The sequence below is a fragment of the Eubalaena glacialis genome, chromosome 12 (assembly GCF_028564815.1).
Source record: "Eubalaena glacialis isolate mEubGla1 chromosome 12, mEubGla1.1.hap2.+ XY, whole genome shotgun sequence".
Taxonomy (NCBI): domain Eukaryota; kingdom Metazoa; phylum Chordata; class Mammalia; order Artiodactyla; family Balaenidae; genus Eubalaena; species Eubalaena glacialis.
This window is the reverse complement of record NC_083727.1, coordinates 18,983,304-19,004,498: the sequence shown is the minus strand read 5'-3', so window position 1 is coordinate 19,004,498 and position 21,195 is coordinate 18,983,304. Positions and strand designations below refer to the sequence as shown.

General features: G+C 35.2%; 1 protein-coding gene across 1 annotated transcript in view; it reads left to right on the top strand.

Annotated features, from left to right (window-relative positions):
* The window catches only part of ADGB (androglobin), a 166,218-nt gene that overhangs the window by 60,209 nt on the left and 84,814 nt on the right, over positions 1-21,195 (top strand). Inside the window, exons 8-12 of the mRNA XM_061206749.1 lie at positions 4,128-4,375; positions 5,695-5,696; positions 8,897-9,023; positions 12,843-12,937; positions 17,931-18,105. Coding sequence (XP_061062732.1) covers positions 4,128-4,375; positions 5,695-5,696; positions 8,897-9,023; positions 12,843-12,937; positions 17,931-18,105 — 647 coding nt within the window. The remainder of the gene's footprint in view (positions 1-4,127; positions 4,376-5,694; positions 5,697-8,896; positions 9,024-12,842; positions 12,938-17,930; positions 18,106-21,195) is intronic.

The window sequence follows — 21,195 nt, the reverse complement described above, 5'->3', positions numbered from 1 at the left end:
CTCGAAGTCCATCCACATTGTTGCAAATGGCAAGATTTCCTTCATTTTTTATGTCTGAACAATATTTCATTGTGTATATGAATACCACACTTTCTTTATTCATTCATCCATCCATAGACACATATGTTGATTCTATGTCTTGGCTATTGTAAATAATACTGCAATGAACATTGGAGTGCATATTTTTTTTGAGTTAGTGTTTTCATTTCCTATAGATAAATACCCAGAAGTGGAATTGCGGGATTATACAATAGTTCTATTTTTAATTTTTTGAAGAAACTCCATACTGGCTGCACCAATTTACATTCCCACCAACAGTGAATGAAAGTGCCCTTTTCTCCACATCCTTGCCAACACTTGTCATTTCTTGTCTTTTTGATGATAGCCATTACAACGGGTGTGAGGTGATAACTCATTGTGGTTTTGATTTACATTTACCTGATGATTAGTGATGTTTATCATGTTTCATTGTACCTGTTGGCCATCTGTATATGTTCTTTGGAAATATGTCTATTCAGATCCTCTGCCCATTTATTAATTGGATAGTCATTTTATTGAGTTAAATTAGTTCTTTTTATATTTTGGATATTAATCCTTTATTAGATATATAATTTGCAAATATTTTCTTCCATTCAGTAGGATGTCTTTTCATTTTGTTGTAGGTTTGTTTTGGTTTTTTTTTTTTTGCAGAAGCTTTTTAGTTTGATATAGTCCACCTGTTTATTTTTACTTTTGTTGTCTTTGCTTTTGGTGTCAAGTCCAAAAAATTATCACCAAGACTTGATGTCAAGGAGCTTAACATCTATGCTTTCTTCTAGGAGTTTTATGGTTTCAGGTCTCACTTTTAAGCCTTTAATCCATTTGGAGTTAATTTTTGTGTATAGTATAACATAATGGTCAAGTTTTATTCTTTTACATGTGACTGTCCAGTTTTCTCAACATCATTTATTGAAGAGAATGTACTTTTCCCCATTATATTCTTGGATCCTTTGTCATAAATTAATTGACCGTATATGCATGGGTTTATTTCTGGCTTCTCTATTCTATTCCATTGATCTATGTGTCTGCTTTTATGCCAATATCATCCTCTTTTGACTGCTATGGCTTTGTATTACAGTTTGAAATCAAGAAGTGTGATGCCTCCAGCTTTGTTCTTCTTTCTCAAGATTACTTTGGCTAATCAGGATCTTTTGTGGTTCCATACAAATTTTAGGATTGTTTATTCTACTTCTGTGAAAAATATCATTGGAATTTTGATAGGGATTGCATTGAATCTATAGATTGCTTTGGGTAGTATGGACATTTTAACAATATTAATTCTTCCAATCCATAAGCCCTGTATATCTTTTATTTATTTGTGTCTTCTTTAATTTCTCTCATTAATATCATAGTTTTCAGTGTACAGGTCTTTCACCTCCTTGGTTAAGTTTATTCCTAGGCCTTTTTGCTGCAGTTGTATATGAGATTGTTTTCCTAATTTCTCTTTTAGATAGTTCATTATTAGTGCATAGAATGCAAAAGATTTTTGTATATTGATTTTGTATCCTGCAACTATACTGAATTTGTTTATTCTAACAGCTTTTGGGTGGAGTTTCTTAGGGTTTTCTATATATAATATTATGTCATCTGCAAATATGACTGTTTTACTTCTTCCTTTCTGACTTAAAAGCCTTTTATTACCTTTTCTTGCCTTATTGCTCTGGCTAGACTTCCAATACTGTGCTGAATAAAAGTGGTGAGAGTGGGCATCCTTATCTTGTTCCTGATCTTAGAGAAAAGCTTTCAGCTTTTCACCATTAAGTATGATGTTAGCTGTGGGCATTCATATATGTCTTTTATTATATTGAAGTGTGTTCCCTCTAACCCCATTTTGTTGAGCATTTTTATCATAAATTGATGTTGAATTTGTCAAATGGTTTTCTGCATCTATTGAGATGACCATATGGTTTTTATCCTTCATTTTTTTACTGTGATGTATTAGACTGATTGATTTCTGCATGTTGAATCATTCTTGCACCCCAGGAATAAATCTCACTTGATCATGGTGTATGATCCTTTTAATGTATTGTTGAATTCTGTTTGCTAACATTCTGTTGTGAATTTTTTGCATCTATGTTCATCAGGGATTTTGATCTGTAGTTCTCTTTTCTTGTGATATCCTTGTCTGATTTTGATATCAGGGTAATGCTGGCCTCGTTAAATGAGTTTAGACGTTTTCCCCTGTCTTCTATTTTTTGAATGAATTTGAGAAGTATTGGTATTAATTCTTCTTTAAATGTTTGGTAGAATTCACCAGTGAAGCTCTCTGATTCTGGACTTTTCATTGTTGGGAGGTTTTTGATTACTAGTAATCAGTCCGTTCAGATTTTCTATTTCTTTGTCTTGGTAAATCATATGTTTCTAGGAATTTATCCATTTCTTTTAGGTTGTCCAATTTGTTTTGTATATTTGTTTATAGTAGTCTTTTACGATCCTTTGTATTTTGTGGTATTAATTACAATGTGTCTGTTTCATTTCTGATTTTCTTTATTTGAGTCTTCTGTCTTTTTTTTGTTGGTGAGTCTAAAGGTTTGTCAATTTTGTTTATCTTTTCAAAAAACCAGTTCTTAATTTCTTTGATCTTTTCTATTGTCTTTTTAGTCTCTCTCATTTATTTCCACGCTGATATTTGTTATTACCTTCCTTCTACTAACTTTAGGCTTCATTTGTTCTTTTTTTTCTATTTCTTTGAGGTATAAAGTTAGGTAGTTTATTTGAGATCGTATTTCTTGATGTAGACATGTATTGCTACGAACTCTCACAGAGCTACTTCTTAGAACTATCTTTGCTTTGTTGTATTTGTTTTGTTGTCGTTGTATCTGTTGTATTTTTGTTATGTTGTACTTCCATTTTTATGCATCACAAAGCATTTTTTTGATTTCTTCTTTGACCCATTGGTTGGTCAGTAGCATATAGTTTAATCTACACATAGCTGTGAATTTCCCAGTTTTCTTCTTGTAATTAATTTCTAGTTTCATACAGTTGTGGTTGGAAAAGATGCATGGTATGATTTCAGTCTTCTTGAACTCATTAAGAGTTGTTTTGTGACTTAACATATGATCTATCCTGGAGAATGTTCCATGTACATTTGAGAAAAATGTGTATTCTGTTGCTTTTGGGTGGAATGTTCTATATGTGTCTAAGTCCATCCTATTTAATGTGTCATTCAAGGCCAATGTTTTCTTTTTTTTTTTTTAACTTTTTTTTTTTTTTTTTTGGCCATGCCACATGACATGTGGGATCTTAGTTCCCTGACCAGGGATCAAACTCACTCCCCCCGCAGTGCAAGCACAGAGTATTAACCACCAGACCGCCAGGGAAGTCCCAAGGCCAATGTTTTCTCATTGATTTTCTGTCTGGATGATCTATTCATTGGTGAAAGTGGGATATTAAAGTCTCCTACTGGGTGCTCTTCTATGGGTGAGTCCTGGGATGGGTGAGTCCATGAGAGCCCTTTAAGGACTCTTTCTGAGTTTGCTATAGCCTTGTGGGCCTCATGGATGCAAGCCCTGCTGGCTTTCAAAACTAGATGTTTTGGGAGCTTGTCTCTGATCTGCAGGTCTTAAAAGTTGGGGTGCCATTATGTGGGGTTCAAACCCTTCACTCTTCAGGGAAAAGCTTAGGGATGTGAGCTCCCTCCAAACTGTGTGTGCCCACACCGTGTGAGGTTTATGGCAAGACCGTGTCTCAGCCTCTCCTAGCCACTTCAGTATGGTTTTTTTTCTCATTTGCCAGATATGAAGGAATTCCTCAGCTAGTTTTTTTTATTATTTTCAGAGGAAATTGTTCTGTATGTAGCTGTAGATTTGTTGTGTCCATAGGAAGAGGTGAGTTCAAAATCTTCCTACATCACCATCTTTAACTGGAACTCTGTGTTTGGTCTCCTTGCATCAGCAAAGCCCACCACAGAGTAGGCACTCAATCAAAGCTTGTTGAATAAATAAGCACATAATGGTGTTTTTAACTAACATGTGAAGTAACTATTGTAATTGGTTTTTTGAAATAGCAAGTTGATTTTTTTCTGTCAGTAATTTCTTGATGTGGAATAAAAAGCTTAATTTGGAAATTAATGTTGTTTTTTACCTAAGCCCAGGATATATGGACAAAGTTTGGGAGCTCTTGAAAGACATATTGCCCGAGTTTAAGCTGTCAGATGAGTCCAGCTCTGAAAGCAAAATAACAGACATAGATGCCAAATTGAAAGAACAAGGGAAAGACATGAAGGATGGGAAAGAAGTGAAAGATGGCAAAGAAATGAAAGATGACAAGGAATTCAAACCTGAAGGTTCAGCAACAACACTAAAATTACCTGAGAAAAGTGACAGAGTTTTAAAGGGTAAGACATTTTATATCATGATGTTATTCAATATGGGTATTATATATAAACACTTTATAGTTTAGTCATTGCTTAATTTAATGATTATTTATTGTCATTATATTTATTAAGTGTTGTGAAAACAGTCATGTAATTAAGGTCCTTTCCAAGATATTAGAATTTGCAATGGTGTTTACCATATGTTAATTATTCTACTATATTTTGCTCTCCTTAAAAATCAAAGGCAATTATATATTTTGATGATACTAAATTAATATATTATTAATATAGAAAAACACATTAAGTTTTCAATTTCCCTTAAACACATCTTTCTTATATGTTACATGTGGAGTGGAATGGACCAGAATACCAAAGGAGAAATGTTGTCCTGTTTTCCTTTTCAGGAAGTGTGAAATGGACATAGATTAGATTATGATTTGCAGGTTATTGTAAGGTGAAAGTTAAAATCTGGAAAAAAAATTTTTCGAGTTATTTTACAAAGTGTAGGAGCATTTCTTCTTAAGTGGGAAATATATTTAATCATTATTTATTTTATGTTTTCTAAAATATTTCATATAGCCATACATATGAACAATAATGCTTGTATAGTAGAGTTAAATATACTAGAAAATACTCAGCTTTTTTGTGTACTGTGATAGCGTCTATAATGATCTTTCAAATGTTTATGTTTTATAAGATATTGATATTTTGTCCTTATCTAGATCTTATCAACCAGCATTTCCAACCATATACTGCCCAGAAATAATTACTGTAAATGTTCCTCAAAAATATACAAAAAAATTGTGTGTGTGATATCTGCCTATCATCAGTGCCGTTTAAAATGATCTAATGTGCATTAGTTTATAAAAGAAAGCAAAAAATAAGCCAGATTAAATTTGCTTTACCCAGTATATCCTAAATTAATTTGAACCTGGAATCCCTTTCTCATGTATCACAAGTTAACTTCTGTCCATCCCTCCATTTTACAATCCATTCAATATACTACTTGCTGAGAATATCAGTAAGTGTTCCAGGAATTAGTGATAACTTGATGAACAAAATCAGGTGTGGAACTCACTTCCTAGAGCTAAGGTCTAGTGAGTGGGACTAACATTAATTTTAAAAATCATAAATACATACTAATACATGAGTCTTGAAGGGAAATACAGGAAACTTTAGGAGTTCATATGAAAGACCTAGTCTGGGGCATCAAGGAAGAATTCCCTAAGGAATTTTGAGCTGTGCTTGCAAAGATGATAGGAATATCTGGAGGAAGATTAAGGACTGAGAAGGGAAGAGCATTCTAGGTAGAGGAGACAGCAGATATAAATATTATGAAGAAGTAGCAGGAATGACAATGATTTGGAAGACCTGGTAGAAGATATGTTTAGCTGGAGGAGAGGATATGTGGAATAAAGTGGCTTAAGGAGAGCCTGGAGAAGTAGATAGGATAGCGATCATGTCAAATCCTCCAGGTCATGTTAAGATGATTGATCTTTACCAAGGAGCAATTGACGGCTAATGAAGTTTAGGGTTGAGTCATGATCTATTTCACATTTTCAAAAGGATATTCTGGTTCCCTGAGAAGAAAATAACTTGGTGTGCACGTAGGGGCAGAGAGTCAGTGACATGAGTGGACATAGAAAAAACAATTTGGAGACCTTTGCATCAGCTCAGGTCAGAGACAATAGTAGCTTGGCGTAGGGTAACAGGACAGTCATAGTGGAGAGGCAGATAAAGTAAATGATTGAGAGATATTTAAAATGTAAAAAATGGCAGAATGTAGCAAAGATGATGTGCAGAATTCTGACTTCCAAAACTGGATAGATGGTAGTACCTTTTATTGAGACGGGTAATGCCAAAAGAGGAACGGCTTTATGAGGAGAGATCACAGAATGACTCAGAACATATTGAATTTGAAGTGCCTTTAAGAAATCAAGTGTACTTTCATGTCAGGAGTTCCAGGCTGGTGATATACTTTTGGGAATCATTGACAAATGCATGCCAAATTAAACAATGAATGATATTCCCAAGGAGATGGCGTAAAGTGAGAAGACTAAGAAGCTTAAGACTCAGCCTTAAAGAAGCTAAATATCTGAGAACTGGGTACAAAATAATGAGCTGGCAAAAAAGAGGTTAAAGGATGACCAGAGAAACAGGAAGAAGACCAGCAGAGCATGTTGCTACTGAAGTCAAAGGAAAAGAGTGTTTTAAGAATCAGGGAGATTGTGTCAAGTAGTGTTGAGAGTTGAAATATGAGGAAAATTCAAGTTTCTCTGCTGGATTTTGTGATATGGAGGTCACTGGGCACTGGTAAGTGATGGGAGTGGAAGACACATTGGAGAGGTTAAGAAATAAGTGGGAAGTAAAATAATGTATAAACACCCCTGTTAGAATTTTGTCTGTGAGGAACAGGAGAGCGACAAAGTGGAAGCTGACAGGGAATGTAGGGGACCCGTGAAAGATATTTAAATTTTTACCTGATGAAGGAGTATTTTTAAGTGATTGGGAAGATGCAGTTGAGATGACAGCCATAGTGTAGGTTTCCAGAGAGCCCAGGTGAAGGGATTGGACCAAACCAGGGAGCAAAGTCTCCTCCATCCTAACGGGTGGGCACAGGGCATGGGAGAGGACAGATGCACATGTCAGTGGATGAATGGGTTTGATGAGGAGAAGCTGAGGGTTTCTGACAAAAGGCTTCTATTCTCTACGAGCTGAGAGTGAGGTGGAGGTGGAAATGAAGGTTCTCGTTGTTATTTAAAATAGATGTGGCAGAAGCTTGCAGAACTAGAGGAAGGCCATGTCCAGTAGGACTCAGCTGCTACTTTCATTCAGAGGGGTTGGCCAGATGGGTGAAATGAGGTGACAGAGGAGCAACAGATTTACTCATGGTATTGGCAAAAACACATTTTGGTAAACATTTTTGCATACTTTCCAAATTTCTATGTGAAAAGTGTGTTTTTCTATTTATAATTTTTATTATATACTATATTATTTTAAATTATGAATTCTGAATAGGCATTTAAAGGTTTTTAAAATCCCATTTTAAAATCATACACGAGGGGCTTCCCTGGTGGCGCAGTGGTTGAGAATCTGCCTGCCAATGCAGGGGACACGGGTTCGAGCCCTGGTCTGGGAAGATTCCACATGCCGCGGAGCAACTAGGCCCGTGAGCCACAGTTACTGAGCCTGCGTGTCTGGAGCCTGTGCTCCGCAACAAGAGAGGCCGCGATAGTGAGAGGCCCGCGCACCGCGATGAAGAGTGGCCCCCACTTGCCGCAACTAGAGAAAGCCCTCGCACAGAAACGAAGACCCAACACAGCCATAAATAAATAATTAAATAATTTTTTAAAAAAAGATTCCGCTTGCCGCAACTAAGACCCGATGCAGCCAAATAATAAATAAATAAATATATATATATATATATTTTTAAAAAGTAGAAGTCCTCTGTGCACTCTTCTCCAAAGAGAAATTCTACCTCTACCTCTCTTTCTCTCTTTAAAAAAAAAAAAAAAAAAAATCATACATGAAGTCATATATTATTACCTATAACTAGTTTTAAGTCAAATATTTATAGAAAAGCCACAAAATAAAATTCTGATAATCTGTTTTTTATACTTGTTTCCCAATAAAATATCTCATCCTACACTTAAAGTTATAGTTACCTTTGCCTTTGTTTCTAACATAGATGTTAAATCTACTATAAAAGCTATGAGATAGATTTACTTTAGAAGCTAAGGAACAGTACAAGTTGTTAACGTTATAGTTTTTATTTATGCAAATTTTAAAAAAAGCAAACAACCTGATCAATGGTGATTACAAGTTTAGCAAATGATGAAAGAATGAATGGCAGAAATTTGAAATTTCTGTTTTAGAATTGGAAGGGATTTATTAGGAAATAAAAAAGCTTAGGGGATTTTTCTTTTAAGTTGAAGGAGAACATGTTTCATAGAAACGTAAATGTGAATGGAAATTCAAATGGTGGATGGTTCTGGGTACTGGGTTTTACTACACACAACATGTGGACAATCAGATGTTGGTTTGTGGATGTTGGTTGGTGGCCAGTTTCCACCAGAAGGTATTCTGGAGGCAGAAAGCTGTGTTTCTTGAAATGGAAGCCCCAAGTAAAGAAGATCTAAGAGGGCTCCACATTTAGGACTCAACTTTAAGTACTTTCTTTGCTGGTTTTTTTTTTTTTTTTTTCTTTTTTAAATGAGAAAATCAGCCTGACACCATGATTTTATATGAATAAATTATATTCAACTGATCATCTACATTTAACATAAAATTATGTATAGTCAATAATAAATAATGCTGCATGTCTTTCACAATACATGTCAATTTTCAAAGTTTTCTTTTGCTTTATTTTGATGTTACTAATTTGAGGTGAGTAGTACTTGGGGAAATTTATGGCTATTGTTTTACATTTAAATAAGTTAAATACTACTATTTAACTTTCTTTTCAACACAATGACTTAATAAGCAACATACATTGAGGTTTTGTAGTTAAAAGATTTATTACATTTTTTTAATATGTTGGAGAAAGCTGATGCAAAAGACCTTGGAAAGAAGAGGAGTAAAGATGGAGAGAAGGAAAAATTCAAATGGTCTCTTCATGGTTCAAGGCCCTCATCAGACGTACAATATTCTCTACAGTCTCTGTCAGATTGTAAGCTCTCAGTCTCCTATAATAATAATTATTGTACTTATTTCCTAAAATGCTGGAAAACACTGGAGCATAGAAACGTATTTCCTGTTTAGACATGTCTAAATAAGCTTTTCAAGGTTGACCATAATTGTTAGGCCCTCAGATGGTTATGCATAACAGAGCAGGATCCTACATATGAGACAATGTCATCCAAGTTCTTACGGTACAACAGTCACAGAAGTGTTTACATGAAGGAGGATATATAATACTAATAAAAATATATATTATATGTTAGTACACATAACATATTTTTATTATAAAATATATAAATATATTTATATAAATATATAATTATATATTACTATGTATTAATATATGTCCTCCTCTGTGTAAATTTTATATATGTTGATATATAAAATATATATTTTAAACTTTATAGTCCTAACATTGGGTCATCTATCTTGGTGCTTCCAGAGTGTATATCATAATTCTCAGTTCATCCTTCTTTACATAAAAACATGTCCATTTACCTCCAACACTATGCTTTATCTAGTTTTTTTTTTTTTCATTTTGTCTTCTTTCTTAATACATTACTGTGTTTTTTCGTGAGAGCATTTTCATAGTTCTGGCTTTGTATTTTTACAGAAACATGTCTGGTGGTTTGGTAGAGAAAATACAAATGCTAGTCATTATATTTTTAATTTTATATAAAAAATTGTTTTCTTATAGTGATGCCTTAAGCAATCTTTTTTGATAGTGGATGGCATAACAGTCCCAAAGTTACAGATAATTATTCATGTTTGTGAGAATGGCTAAACCTTTCTTTGAGTTTCTTTCTTTGTGAAAATGATGGTAACAATGCCTTTTTTTCTACGAAACTCATAGTTAAGTCAACCTCTAGATACAGAATGTGGTTCAAAGTTTGGGCTGTGGAGTAAAATTGCCTGGGTTCAGATCTCTGCTGCATGAAAAATATGTGTTAGAGAAGGAAAAAATTTCCCTCTACTCTCTCCAGGTTCTTCTAGCTGGTCTAAGAATTAAATTGACATGAGACAGATTAACAGAAGAAAAGAACAATAATTATGTATGTATGAGGCCTCATAAGAAAAATGAAACCCAAGGACAGGTTAGGCAATTGAGGCTTATCTACCATCTGAGAGAAAGAAAAGGGGGTCGGGGGTTTGTGACTTCAAAACGGAGGAAGGCAATTCACCTGGAGATTGAAAAGCAAATGTTTGGTAAACACGTTTGCTCTACCATGCAGAGGCAGTGGGACACAGAGAGGACTCTTGTCTCTAGGCCCTGCCCTACCACACTTAGCGCATATTCTTTGTAGGTATCTCTGGTGACAGTGCTCTTCCTGGACCAGGCCCTTTATCTGAATTCTTTTAGGCAGTTAAGGGGGAGGTAAAAAGAAAGAATTCCTGAGTACTCTGTTCTTAAAAAAAAAAAAGCCTAAAATAATCCTCATGACAAAGAGACACATTTTAAGGTGACAAATTTTGCTCCCCTACATATACAAAGTTTACTTTTTAAATGTAAAAACATATTTTTACAAGTTTGGCATATTTCACATCTTAATCCATTTTAGAGTGATCCAGGGTTCACATCTAATTTATATATTGCAGTTCTAAAGATATTATTCTTCAATAAACATATTATCTAGTGCAGTGAAATGTAAGTGCGTGTATTTTTTTCTTTTTTAACATCTTTATTGGAGTATAATTGCTTTACAATGGTGTGTTAGTTTCTGCTTTATAACAAAGTGAATCAGCTATACATATACACATGTTCCAATATCTCTTCCCTCTTGCGTCTCCCTCCCTCCCACCCTCCCTATCCCACCCCTCTAGGTGGTCACAAAGCACCGAGCTGATCTCCCTGTGCTATGTGGCTGCTTCCCACCAGCTATCTATTTTACGTTTGGTAGTGTATATATGTCCATGCCACTGTCTCACTTTGTCACAGCATACCCTTCCCCCTCCCCATATCCTCAAGTCCATTCTCTAGTAGGTCTGTGTCTTTATTCCCGTCTTGCCCCTAGGTTCTTCATGACCTCTTTTTTTTTTTTCTTAGATTCCATATATATGTGTTAGCATACGGTATTTGTTTTTCTCTTTCTGACTTACTTCACTCTGTATGACAGACTCTAGGTCCATCCATCTTGCTACAAGTAACTCAATTTCGTTTCTTTCTATGGCTGAGTAATATTCCATTGTATATATGTGCCACATCTTCTTTATCCATTCATCTGTTGATGGACACTTAGGTTGCTTCCATGTCCTGGCTATTGTAAATAGAACTGCAATGAACATTTTGGTACATGACTCTTTTTGAATTATGGTTTTCTCAGGGTATATGCCCAGTAGTGGGATTGCTGGGTCGTATGGTAGTTCTATTTTTAGTTTTTAAAGGAACCTCCATACTGTTCTCCATAGTGGCTGTTATCAATTTACATTCCCACCAACAGTGCAAGAGGGTTCCCTTTTCTCCTCACCCTCTCCAGCATTTATTGTTTGTAGATTTTTTGATGATTGCCATTCTGACTGGTGTGAGATGATATCTCATTGTAGTTTTGATTTGCATTTCTTTAATGATTAATTATGTTGAGCATTCTTTCATGTGTTTGTTGGCAATCTGTATATCTTCTTTGGAGAAATGTCTATTTAGATCTTCTGCCCATTTTTGTATTGGGTTGTTTGTTCTTTTGATATTGAGCTGCATGAGCTGCTTGTAAATTTTGGAGATTAATCCTTTGTCAGTTGCTTCATTTGCAAATATTTTCTCCCATTCTGAGGGTTGTCTTTTCGTCTTGTTTATGGTTTCCTTTGCTGTGCAAAAGCTTTTAAATTTCAGTAGGTCCCATTTGTTTATTTTTGTTTTTATTTCCATTTCTCTAGGAGGTGGGTCAAAAAGGATCTTGCTGTGATTTATGTCATAGAGTGTTCTGCCTATGTTTTCCTGTAAGAGTTTGATAGTGTCTGGCCTTACATTTAGGTCTTTAATCCATTTTGAGTTTATTTTTGTGTATGGTGTTAGGGAGTGTTCTAACTTCATACTTTTACATATACCTGTCCAGTTTTCCCAGCACCACTTATTGAAGAGGCTGTCTTTTCTCCACTGTATATTCTTGCCTCCTTTATCAAAGATAAGGTGACCATATGTGTGTGGGTTTATCTCTGGGCTTTCTATCCTGTTCCATTGATCTATATTTCTGTTTTTGTTAAGTGAGTGAATTTTAAAGGAATAAATCAAAACCTTTTAATTAAGAATACAAACAATAGAGGAAAATAAATTCTATTATTTTGGCCAGAATCTTTAAAGAACAAAAACATCATGAATCAAATGGAGTAATTTCAGGGATATTAAGGAACACATGAATAAATATTGATGTTCAGAAGCAAATCTACAGGCATTAAACACTCCAAACTAAGTTGCCTTCTCAGTTTCCCTTCTTCATGGGAGGATTAATTTATGTTTTCTTTCTACTTGAAATGACATAGAAACTCCCAGAATTCTTTAAATTCAAAATAAAGATTCTATGAAAGCTAAGTTACATTGACAGATAGCTAGAGTGAGTTTATGTAATAACTGTTTTACAATGAAATAAAATGATTTCTTAATGAATTATATGGTACTACTGTGAAGGTAAAACTGATGAGACATTCTATAAAATAGATGTACATTTGAGATTTAACATTTATTAAATGCATGTAGAGTCATTTACCTATATTTCATCAGCAAAGATAAGTTCATTAAGGAATTTGAACAGTCTACCACAACCTGCCAGTTCTATTTTGGCTAGAATTTCCATGACGCAATATGTGTTTGGTTTTACAGGTTCTTCAGCAATACAGTCCCCTCAGATGGTTGTATATGCTACCTTTACACCTCTGTATTTGTTTGAAAAGAAGATCTTTTTATTGGAGAAGATGGTAAGTACTCAAGGCCAAGAAATTCAGTATCATTTATGGTGTGTGTGTGTGTGTGTATGTGTGCGTGCGTGTGTGTGTTTACTTGTAGTAGAAGGTATATCAGAATTTAATCAAAATTTCATTCCTGAATTTCAGTCTTGTTATCTCTATAATTAGGCACTTAGGTACAGGGACCTGGAACATCCAAAATTTTCTTAGATGTTGCAATAGTTTTAACTACAAAAAAAAAAAAAAAAAGGATGTAGTCTCATATATTTTTATCAATTCTTTTCATTGTAAACAAAAGGCATCAAATTATATATTTCAGTGAGAAGTGTGTAAGTCATTCCTAAATAATAATAAATCATCTTTCTATAAACAGGTCATACACATTTTCTTAACCTAAAACAACTTAAATAAATGCATATTGAGGGCTAGTAAACCACTGCTATGAGCTCCTTGTATCTTAAAGTAATACACACAAAAATGTTAATTGCTTTTTTCTTATAAATCTAACAACTTATAGAAAACTTAGAAAATATGGACAAAGGTAATAAAATTAAACTATTCAGAGTATAAATACCTAGTCATAGACACTATTAACATTTTGGCATATACACTTTGACTTTTTTTCTTGTCTGCATATTTTCTATGTGTACATGTGTATAAATTTTTTTACACAGGGGAATTCTATTTTACTTTCTGTTTAGAAACCAGCTTTTTCACTTGACACTGTATCATTAACATTTTCCCATGACGTGAAATATTTGACAACATAATATTTAATAGTTACATGGGATGCATTGGTTTGCCATAATTTTTTAAGTTATCTTTGGTTCTGGGACATAAAAATCATTTTTCTCCTTCCCTTTTAAAGAGTAAAGCCAGATTACTCTTCAGTCTACTTAGAAAACAACCTATTGTATTTGTATTGATTCCTAACACTTTGGGGAACTTTTAGACATCCAACACTGTATTGCTAGAATTCTATATGTTCTGAAATCACTACATCAAAGTATAAGAAGACGGTAATATAATTATTTGGCTAGTTAGAAATAGCTGAGTATTAAAAATTGAATGGAAATTTGGTTGAAATGTTTACATTGTTTCAATTGTATGATTATTGCACTTTAGTATGTGCAGTACATTTATCTTCTGGATGATTTACCCAAGGGACATAGTGTTATCATTCCTTCTTCTTCCTTTCCTTCCTTTCCTTCCCCCTTCCTTCCTTCCTTCCTCCCCTCCTTCCTCCTCCTCCTGCTCCTCCTCCTTCTTTCTTTTTAGGTAGAAACCATTCCTTCCTATAAAAATCTGTAATATACCAAGGGTAATATTGTCAAGACAATAGAACGTAATGTGCCATTATGAATGTAGAGAAAGGGGCAGTGTCTCTGTTTTTAATTCAAAGTTATTTACCTTTAACCATGGTTAAATCCTAGTGTGCTTCCCAGGCTTCCGAGTCTTCCGAGTTAGGATTTGAGCTGGCTATGTCAGCCCTGATTTTTTTTTTAATCTCCTTACCCAGCCTTGGCCTAGGTGTTGTCTTAGATATTCCAGTAGTCTAACACCATGGACTACAAAAGAACATGAGCCATGCTTTATGGAGTGTCCTGGCCTCACGTATGGGAAGTACTTAAACACTTTTTAAAACCGAAAAATATAAAGATAGGATTTACATCTTCATTACACAAAGAAGGTGCAAAATAATCCACTTGAACTTTTTGCTGTCCTACTGTAAAACGAACCTGTAAACACAAAATTTTTAATTGAAAAGACAAAGAAACTCTCATGTTTATTCATTAATTCAACAGATGTTTATTAATTGTCTATTATGTCCTAAACAATGAGCCGGGATCTGAGGACACCATGATGAACATGATTAATAAGGATGCTCCCCACAAAGTTTAGAGTCAATGAGAAAGGCAGATGAGCAACGACAGTAATAAAGTTAGAAGACTCACGTAACAGAGGGTGCCTGGAACATGGTAGATGTAGCATTCAAATAAAATAAAGTTGAATGAGTGACCAAATAAATGAATTAATGAAGGAGTGGAAAAATGAGTATTGGACACATAGCAGAAACACATCTTTCTCTCTAGTGGGTGACTAGGGAAGTCTTCCCAAAGGGGAAAAAAAAATGTTTAAGCAGTGGCTTTAAGATGTTAGCCTGGAAAATAGGAAAAAGTGTGCTTGAAGCAGAGGGAAGCTTATGTGGGAAAGTCTGAAGGTGAAGGAGAACCCACTGGGTTCGAGGGACTACTAGAGGTTGAACAGATTGCAAAGGGAGAAGTCTTAGAGGCAGCTTGAGATGTGGGAGGGAGCCAGGATGTGCAGATATTGTAAATCCTCCTTTTGGGGGTTGAAATGACTTAAAGGGCCCAGAGTTTCAGAAGTGAGCCCAGTGTCTATAACAGTAATGAAATGAACTTCAAGGCTGTAATGAATTGACTACAACGTTACAGTCTCCTGCTGATTCTTTTACATTAGTTATTAGGATGAACACATTCTCCTGGTAAAAATCAGAATGTAAAGATGATATAATATTTTCAAGCTGAATCTACAGAAAACAAGTTCTGTTCTAGTGGAATTTTGTTAAATGGAGTACATTGCAAAAAATTCTAACCCCAAAGACAATGAGACCAGGCTGTAAAAATAAAGTCAATACTTTTCCTTTATTTAAAGAATTGGTAAAGAATGCAAGAATAAAAAGAAAAAAAGAACTTGGGAAGAAACAAAGTGTTAAGAATTACCCCACATTATCCCCCATCCTCTTGCTCCTGGGTCTTCTAAATGGTTTTAGTTTTATTTAAATGGGTGAGCTGGGAGTTCTAAAAAAGCCTCCCCTATCTGCTCAAAACCCTACTTTTAGAATGTCTAAGGTGGGATGGGGTAAGGGAGTGAAAGGGTTTTATGGGCAAGGAAACTTCTAATTTGTCTTACATAATGAATTATTCAAAAATATTTCTTGAAGGCCTATTCAGTATTTCACTAGAATGTTTCACTATTCTAAATTTCTCTCTGTCCCTAATTCTAATCTAAGGAAATTTGCGACCCTTGAACAAAGTTTCTCAATATCAAACTATAACTATTATTAATAGCATTACTTTATGTCATTCAGAAGTATTGTGTAGTATGTTGGGAATAAAACGAAGTATGAGAAACTGGCTTACATACCTTACATCAAGCTAGTACTTTTGTGGATTATTCAAACAATACAATAGGTGAAAATACCACACTTAATTATTTGACACATATCTTACATTTTCTAAGTGCCTTAAATAGTTTTATTTTCTGATGCTCTGCAGCTCAAAAAAGAAAGCAAACAGACTACAATTGTGGTTGCAATTGTAAGAAGGAGTTGAGATATGTAGACCAAATTTTTGAACGGTAAACTATCTGGGAATTATTCAACTTATAAATACTACTTTGGATATTATTTAAATGTAAATTTTACAGTAATGTATTTTTATTACTATACCGAGACATTAACTTATTGAATAGCAGCAATATATTCTTCCATAAATTCTTATCAGAAAGGGTTCCTTTCAGGTGTTGGGAAACTTCTAAAATTTAACAGAGTTAAAGTTGTACAAAAAAGGTTTAGCCTTTATAACATCTATGAAAAAGTTTTTTAAGCCACTCTAAGGCATAATTCCAGGGGTTTCTGAATTTTTTCAGTAAATTGTTAACATTCACAGATGGGATAAAGGGGATGTGACATTTTCCTCTCCTTTAAATTAGGCCTTTTTTAAAAAAAAAATAAAATATTAAAGTGCTTTCCTCTTTATTTCCCATATTTATAATGCTTTTAAATGGCTCTACTGGACTTAATAATGCACTGATTAACTCTTTCTTACGATTATTAATTATTACAATCATAATTAACCTCTGGATTCAGGAAGAACTGTTCTAGCTCATGGATACCCCCGCCTATTTTGTGCCTCAACTATAGACTGAGCTATAGTTTGAACTATAGAAAAACACAACATATAGAAAGGCACAACAGCAAGGCATGTTGTAGCTGAGGCAATAATTTAGAATAGGCTAATAGGTGGGTTTCTGGTCCCAATTTAAATGACTGCTTTATAAATTTACATTTTCAAACATTGCTATTTGCATAGAAATCAATGATGCAAAATCACTACGAAGAAAAATAGTTATTGGCAAAACTGACTTTAAGGTAGTTAATATTTTATTTTACTTTAAATGTTTCAACATTTAGACCGTGAACCTGAGAATTTGACTACAGTGTACATTACTTTAACTTTCACATACTTTTTGATTACTTATGGCATATTTCAGCCATCAGTCAGTAACTGAATTTCTACTTAAATCTTATTCTGAATTGTTCCAAAGTCAAGTGGCTTCAGGAGATCTGAACTATCGAATATGGAAAGCATCTGCCTGGGAAACGACTTGGTCTGGCAGGACACAGGGCAGCCTCTACCCCCTGTCCTTCTGTGAATGCCTCCATTGTCAGGCATGATCATGAGGATTTCGTGTGGGGGGAGCCTGAGGACATAAACTGTAGACAAGGCAACCGCTTACCCTCATGGACCTGACGCACTAAAGGCAGTGGGTTTTTTTGAACACTATGTAGCAATTGCTGGTGCTTAAAAAACAAACTAACAAAGACTTTACATGTTAAGAACTGCATCAAAGCTTTAACCTATAAAAATAGTAGTTGATTAATTTTGGACCAAAACTGATGTACTAAGACTTCTGCAATCTCAGAGAATCTTAAACTCTTAGAACCGAAAAGTGGCTTCTTGTTCTAGTCTCTCATTTTGTAAATAAGGAAAGGAGGCCCCACATAACTTAAAAGATGGAAAGAAATACAAAGAGTAATAGTGCTTATGTTAAGGGATGTAGAAATACGGGTGGTTATTTTTTTTCTTATTACCACTGTGTCTCTCTAGTGGTGATAGTATTTTTATAATGACGAAAAGTATTATCTTAAATGCATGAAGCAAATACAAGAATCCTTTTAAATCTGCCTTCCACCTTTTAGGCTGATTCTGCTGAGAAGCTTAGGGAATATGGGCTTTCCCACATCTGTAGCCATCCTGTGCTGGTGACAAGAACTAGGTCTTGTCCCCTTATAGCACCACCAAAACTACCTCCTATACCTCCGTGGAAACTCCTTCGTCAAAAAAAAGAAACTGTTATAACAGATGAAGCTCAAGGTATGAATCATATTGTCTGAAAATCTTATTAACATTTCTCTCTATGAAGTTCTAATAGTTTCATTTGTAATGAGATACATATCAAGGCAAACAACCCAACATTACAGTTAAAACCTTCATTTAATTTTATGTCCGAATTTTGTGTCTTTAAAGGATTAATTCTGCACATCTCAGATGCCAAGCAGTTTGGTTTTCATGTCTAAACTGGCCAGATATATAAAGGCCATTCTTTGAGTGATGGCATTGTGATTATAACTGTGATAGAAAAGTTGTTTGTAGTAAATAATATAGAAGGTTAAGTAGCATATATGTTAGGCCACTGGTGTGAATTTCTAACGAGGGCATCATTCTACAGTGCCCTGTAGGACATAATCTTTGAATTGACCGATTTCTGTTTGAAACTCCTATAGGAATAGGACTTTTACCCTGGGCTGGTTCCTGTGTCAGTGTTGTCATGTAGCCACAGTGAATGGCAGTTGTGGTCAGAAATACACAGGTTCACACAGGCTGAGAATGGGGCAGGGAGGCTGTTCCCACCTTGTTCTTATTCTCACCTTTTGTTTCTAAATTCTTCATAATCCATGTCTAATTCTTCGCTCCTTCAATCATTTTCTCTACAAGTCTTCATTTTTACTCCTTTTACCATGAGCACCATGTTTGAATGGAAGAGAGACCAAGATGGCAAGAGAAGAAATGAGTGAGACCGTAAATGAAAAATCATAAGGAGAGGGGATTAGGAAAGAAAAACTAATAATTAAAAAATTATGGCTTAGAAGAATAACTTAATTTGTTTATGTTAATTCAACAGAAACATATGGCCTTTCCGTAGCTAATTTATACTTGCAATTTTTTTTTTAATAAATTTATTTATTTATTTATTTATTTTTGGCTGTGTTGGGTCTTCGTTTCTGTGCGAGGGCTTTCTCTAGTTGCGGCGAGCGGGGGCCACTCTTCATCGCGGTGTGCGGGCCTCTCACTGTCGCAGCCTCTCCTGTTGCGGAGCACAGGCTCCAGATGCGCAGGCTCAGTAGTTGTGGCTCACAGGCCCAGTTGTTCCGCGGCATGTGGGATCTTCCCAGACCAGGGCTTGAACCCGTGTCCCCTGCATTGGCAGGCAGATTCTCAACCACTGCGCCACCAGGGAAGCCCTATACTTGCAATTTTTAATGAAGGGTGATAGAGAATTGTGGTGCTATGGTTTACATAGGTATAAGTGTGTATGTGTGTATATATATATTTCCCATTCCAAAAAGTTTAAATTATCTTTGTTCAAAAACAGCTTTTTTTGTTATCTTTTTTGTGTTCATTTCCTTGCTTTCACATTTTCTTCCTTTGTCTTTTCCAATACCTCAGTATCTTCTAATTGTATTCATCCAGTAACAGGTCATCACATTCTAGAAGTTATTGCATTAGGGTTCACAGGCCTGTCCTTGAATGAACAATGAAGACAAAGCCACGATGAACATACCTGGTGCCAGTTTACTAAAGGCATCCCCGAGAAGCATCTAAATGAGCTTTAAGTGGCTGGGCTCATGAACCACGGCTTGTACCCTTATTGGTGGTGCTTGCCGTGGCTTCTGCTACCAATTCACGTGTTGCTGATCCTCCAGTGCAGGGGAGAGGAGCCATATCTCAGTCACAGGGTAATACGTAAGTCTCGTTGGTACTCAGGATCCTAAAACCGCAGTAGCCACAGAGATTGGAGTATTTACCTGTTCCTTGCCTCCTACTTCCAACCATATTTTACATGTTTTTAAGATATAAATAACAACTGTTAACCATGTAATTTTCCTCACATTTGCTTTCTGCCTACATTTATACAACCAGTACAGCTGGTGGCAGAGATTTTCTAGCACAACATGTTTTATCCTGGCCAGAAAAGAACAAAGATTAAAGAAATATCTGGTTTAGATATACAGGAGAAATGGTCAGTTCATCTTTTTTTTTTTTTTTTATTAGACTTGTCTGCCTCTCTCCCTCCTGCTTGATTATTTTAGTTATTTCCTTACATTCCTTGAGTTTCTGCAACAGGCTGGTTGTGCCACCAAAGTGCCAACTGTTGCTTTGGATTCCAAGAACTTTCCAGTTTCCTCCCTCCCTCCTTCCCTTCCCTCCTTCCTTCCTATCTTCTTCTGTCTTTCCAACCAAAGATCAGCATTCACATGATGCTTGAAAGAAAATCTTTTACTACTGAATGCTATATTTTAGTTAAATGCATAGAGCCACACAACCGTTCTTCATTCAGAACATCAGGAATAGCTGAATGAAAGGAAAAATACTGAACATTCAGCTACTTCCTGATTTTGATATTGACTGTTGTGTAATTCTGTGTAATTTGATAGCTCCATTGTAAGCTGGGAAAGAAAACCTACGGATTGATGGGATTCCATAACTGCAGTGTCCTGCTTTGAGGCTCACCACATCATTGTCTTTCTTCTCTATATTGGATTTAATATTTAAAGTGAAATTAACAGGAAACAGAGAGAGAGAGAGAGGGAGAGAGAGAGATCAATATAGAGGTTATCACAGAACAAGCACAGAGAGGTCATGTGCACTGTGTTATAGTCTCACTTCTCTTCGTCCTGTGGTCATCCTTTCCACTGCCTATAGGAGCTTATTTAAAATAATTATGCCTAATGTTTAATTTCAATGTTCACCGTGTTAGTGCGTGGGTTGTGTGCTATATCCATTGAGAATTTACTTCTATGTCAGCTTCAGACATCTTTAGGAATACCCACAACATTTTTCTTGACTACTGCTTTCTTTTCTACTTATGACCCTTACTTTGTTACATTTTCTGTTCTTCCACTATCTGCATGTATTAGTCCACATTTTTTTCATGTCCTGAGCAATTGTGTTGTAGAGGTTAACTAAAAGAACACACTTTTAGTAAAAGACTTTTATAGAAAGTCTTTTGTGTACTTGAAATAGCAGCAAATGCCAAGTAATAACTCTAGAAGACATTGCTGACTTTCTCCCTTGAGACTTCATTGTTTCACGTTGTAAATCTGGAAAGCAACTGAGAAGTAGACTAAAGAAATCTCATATTGGTAGGATCTATAAAGTCCTTTTTAATACAAAACTTTATGT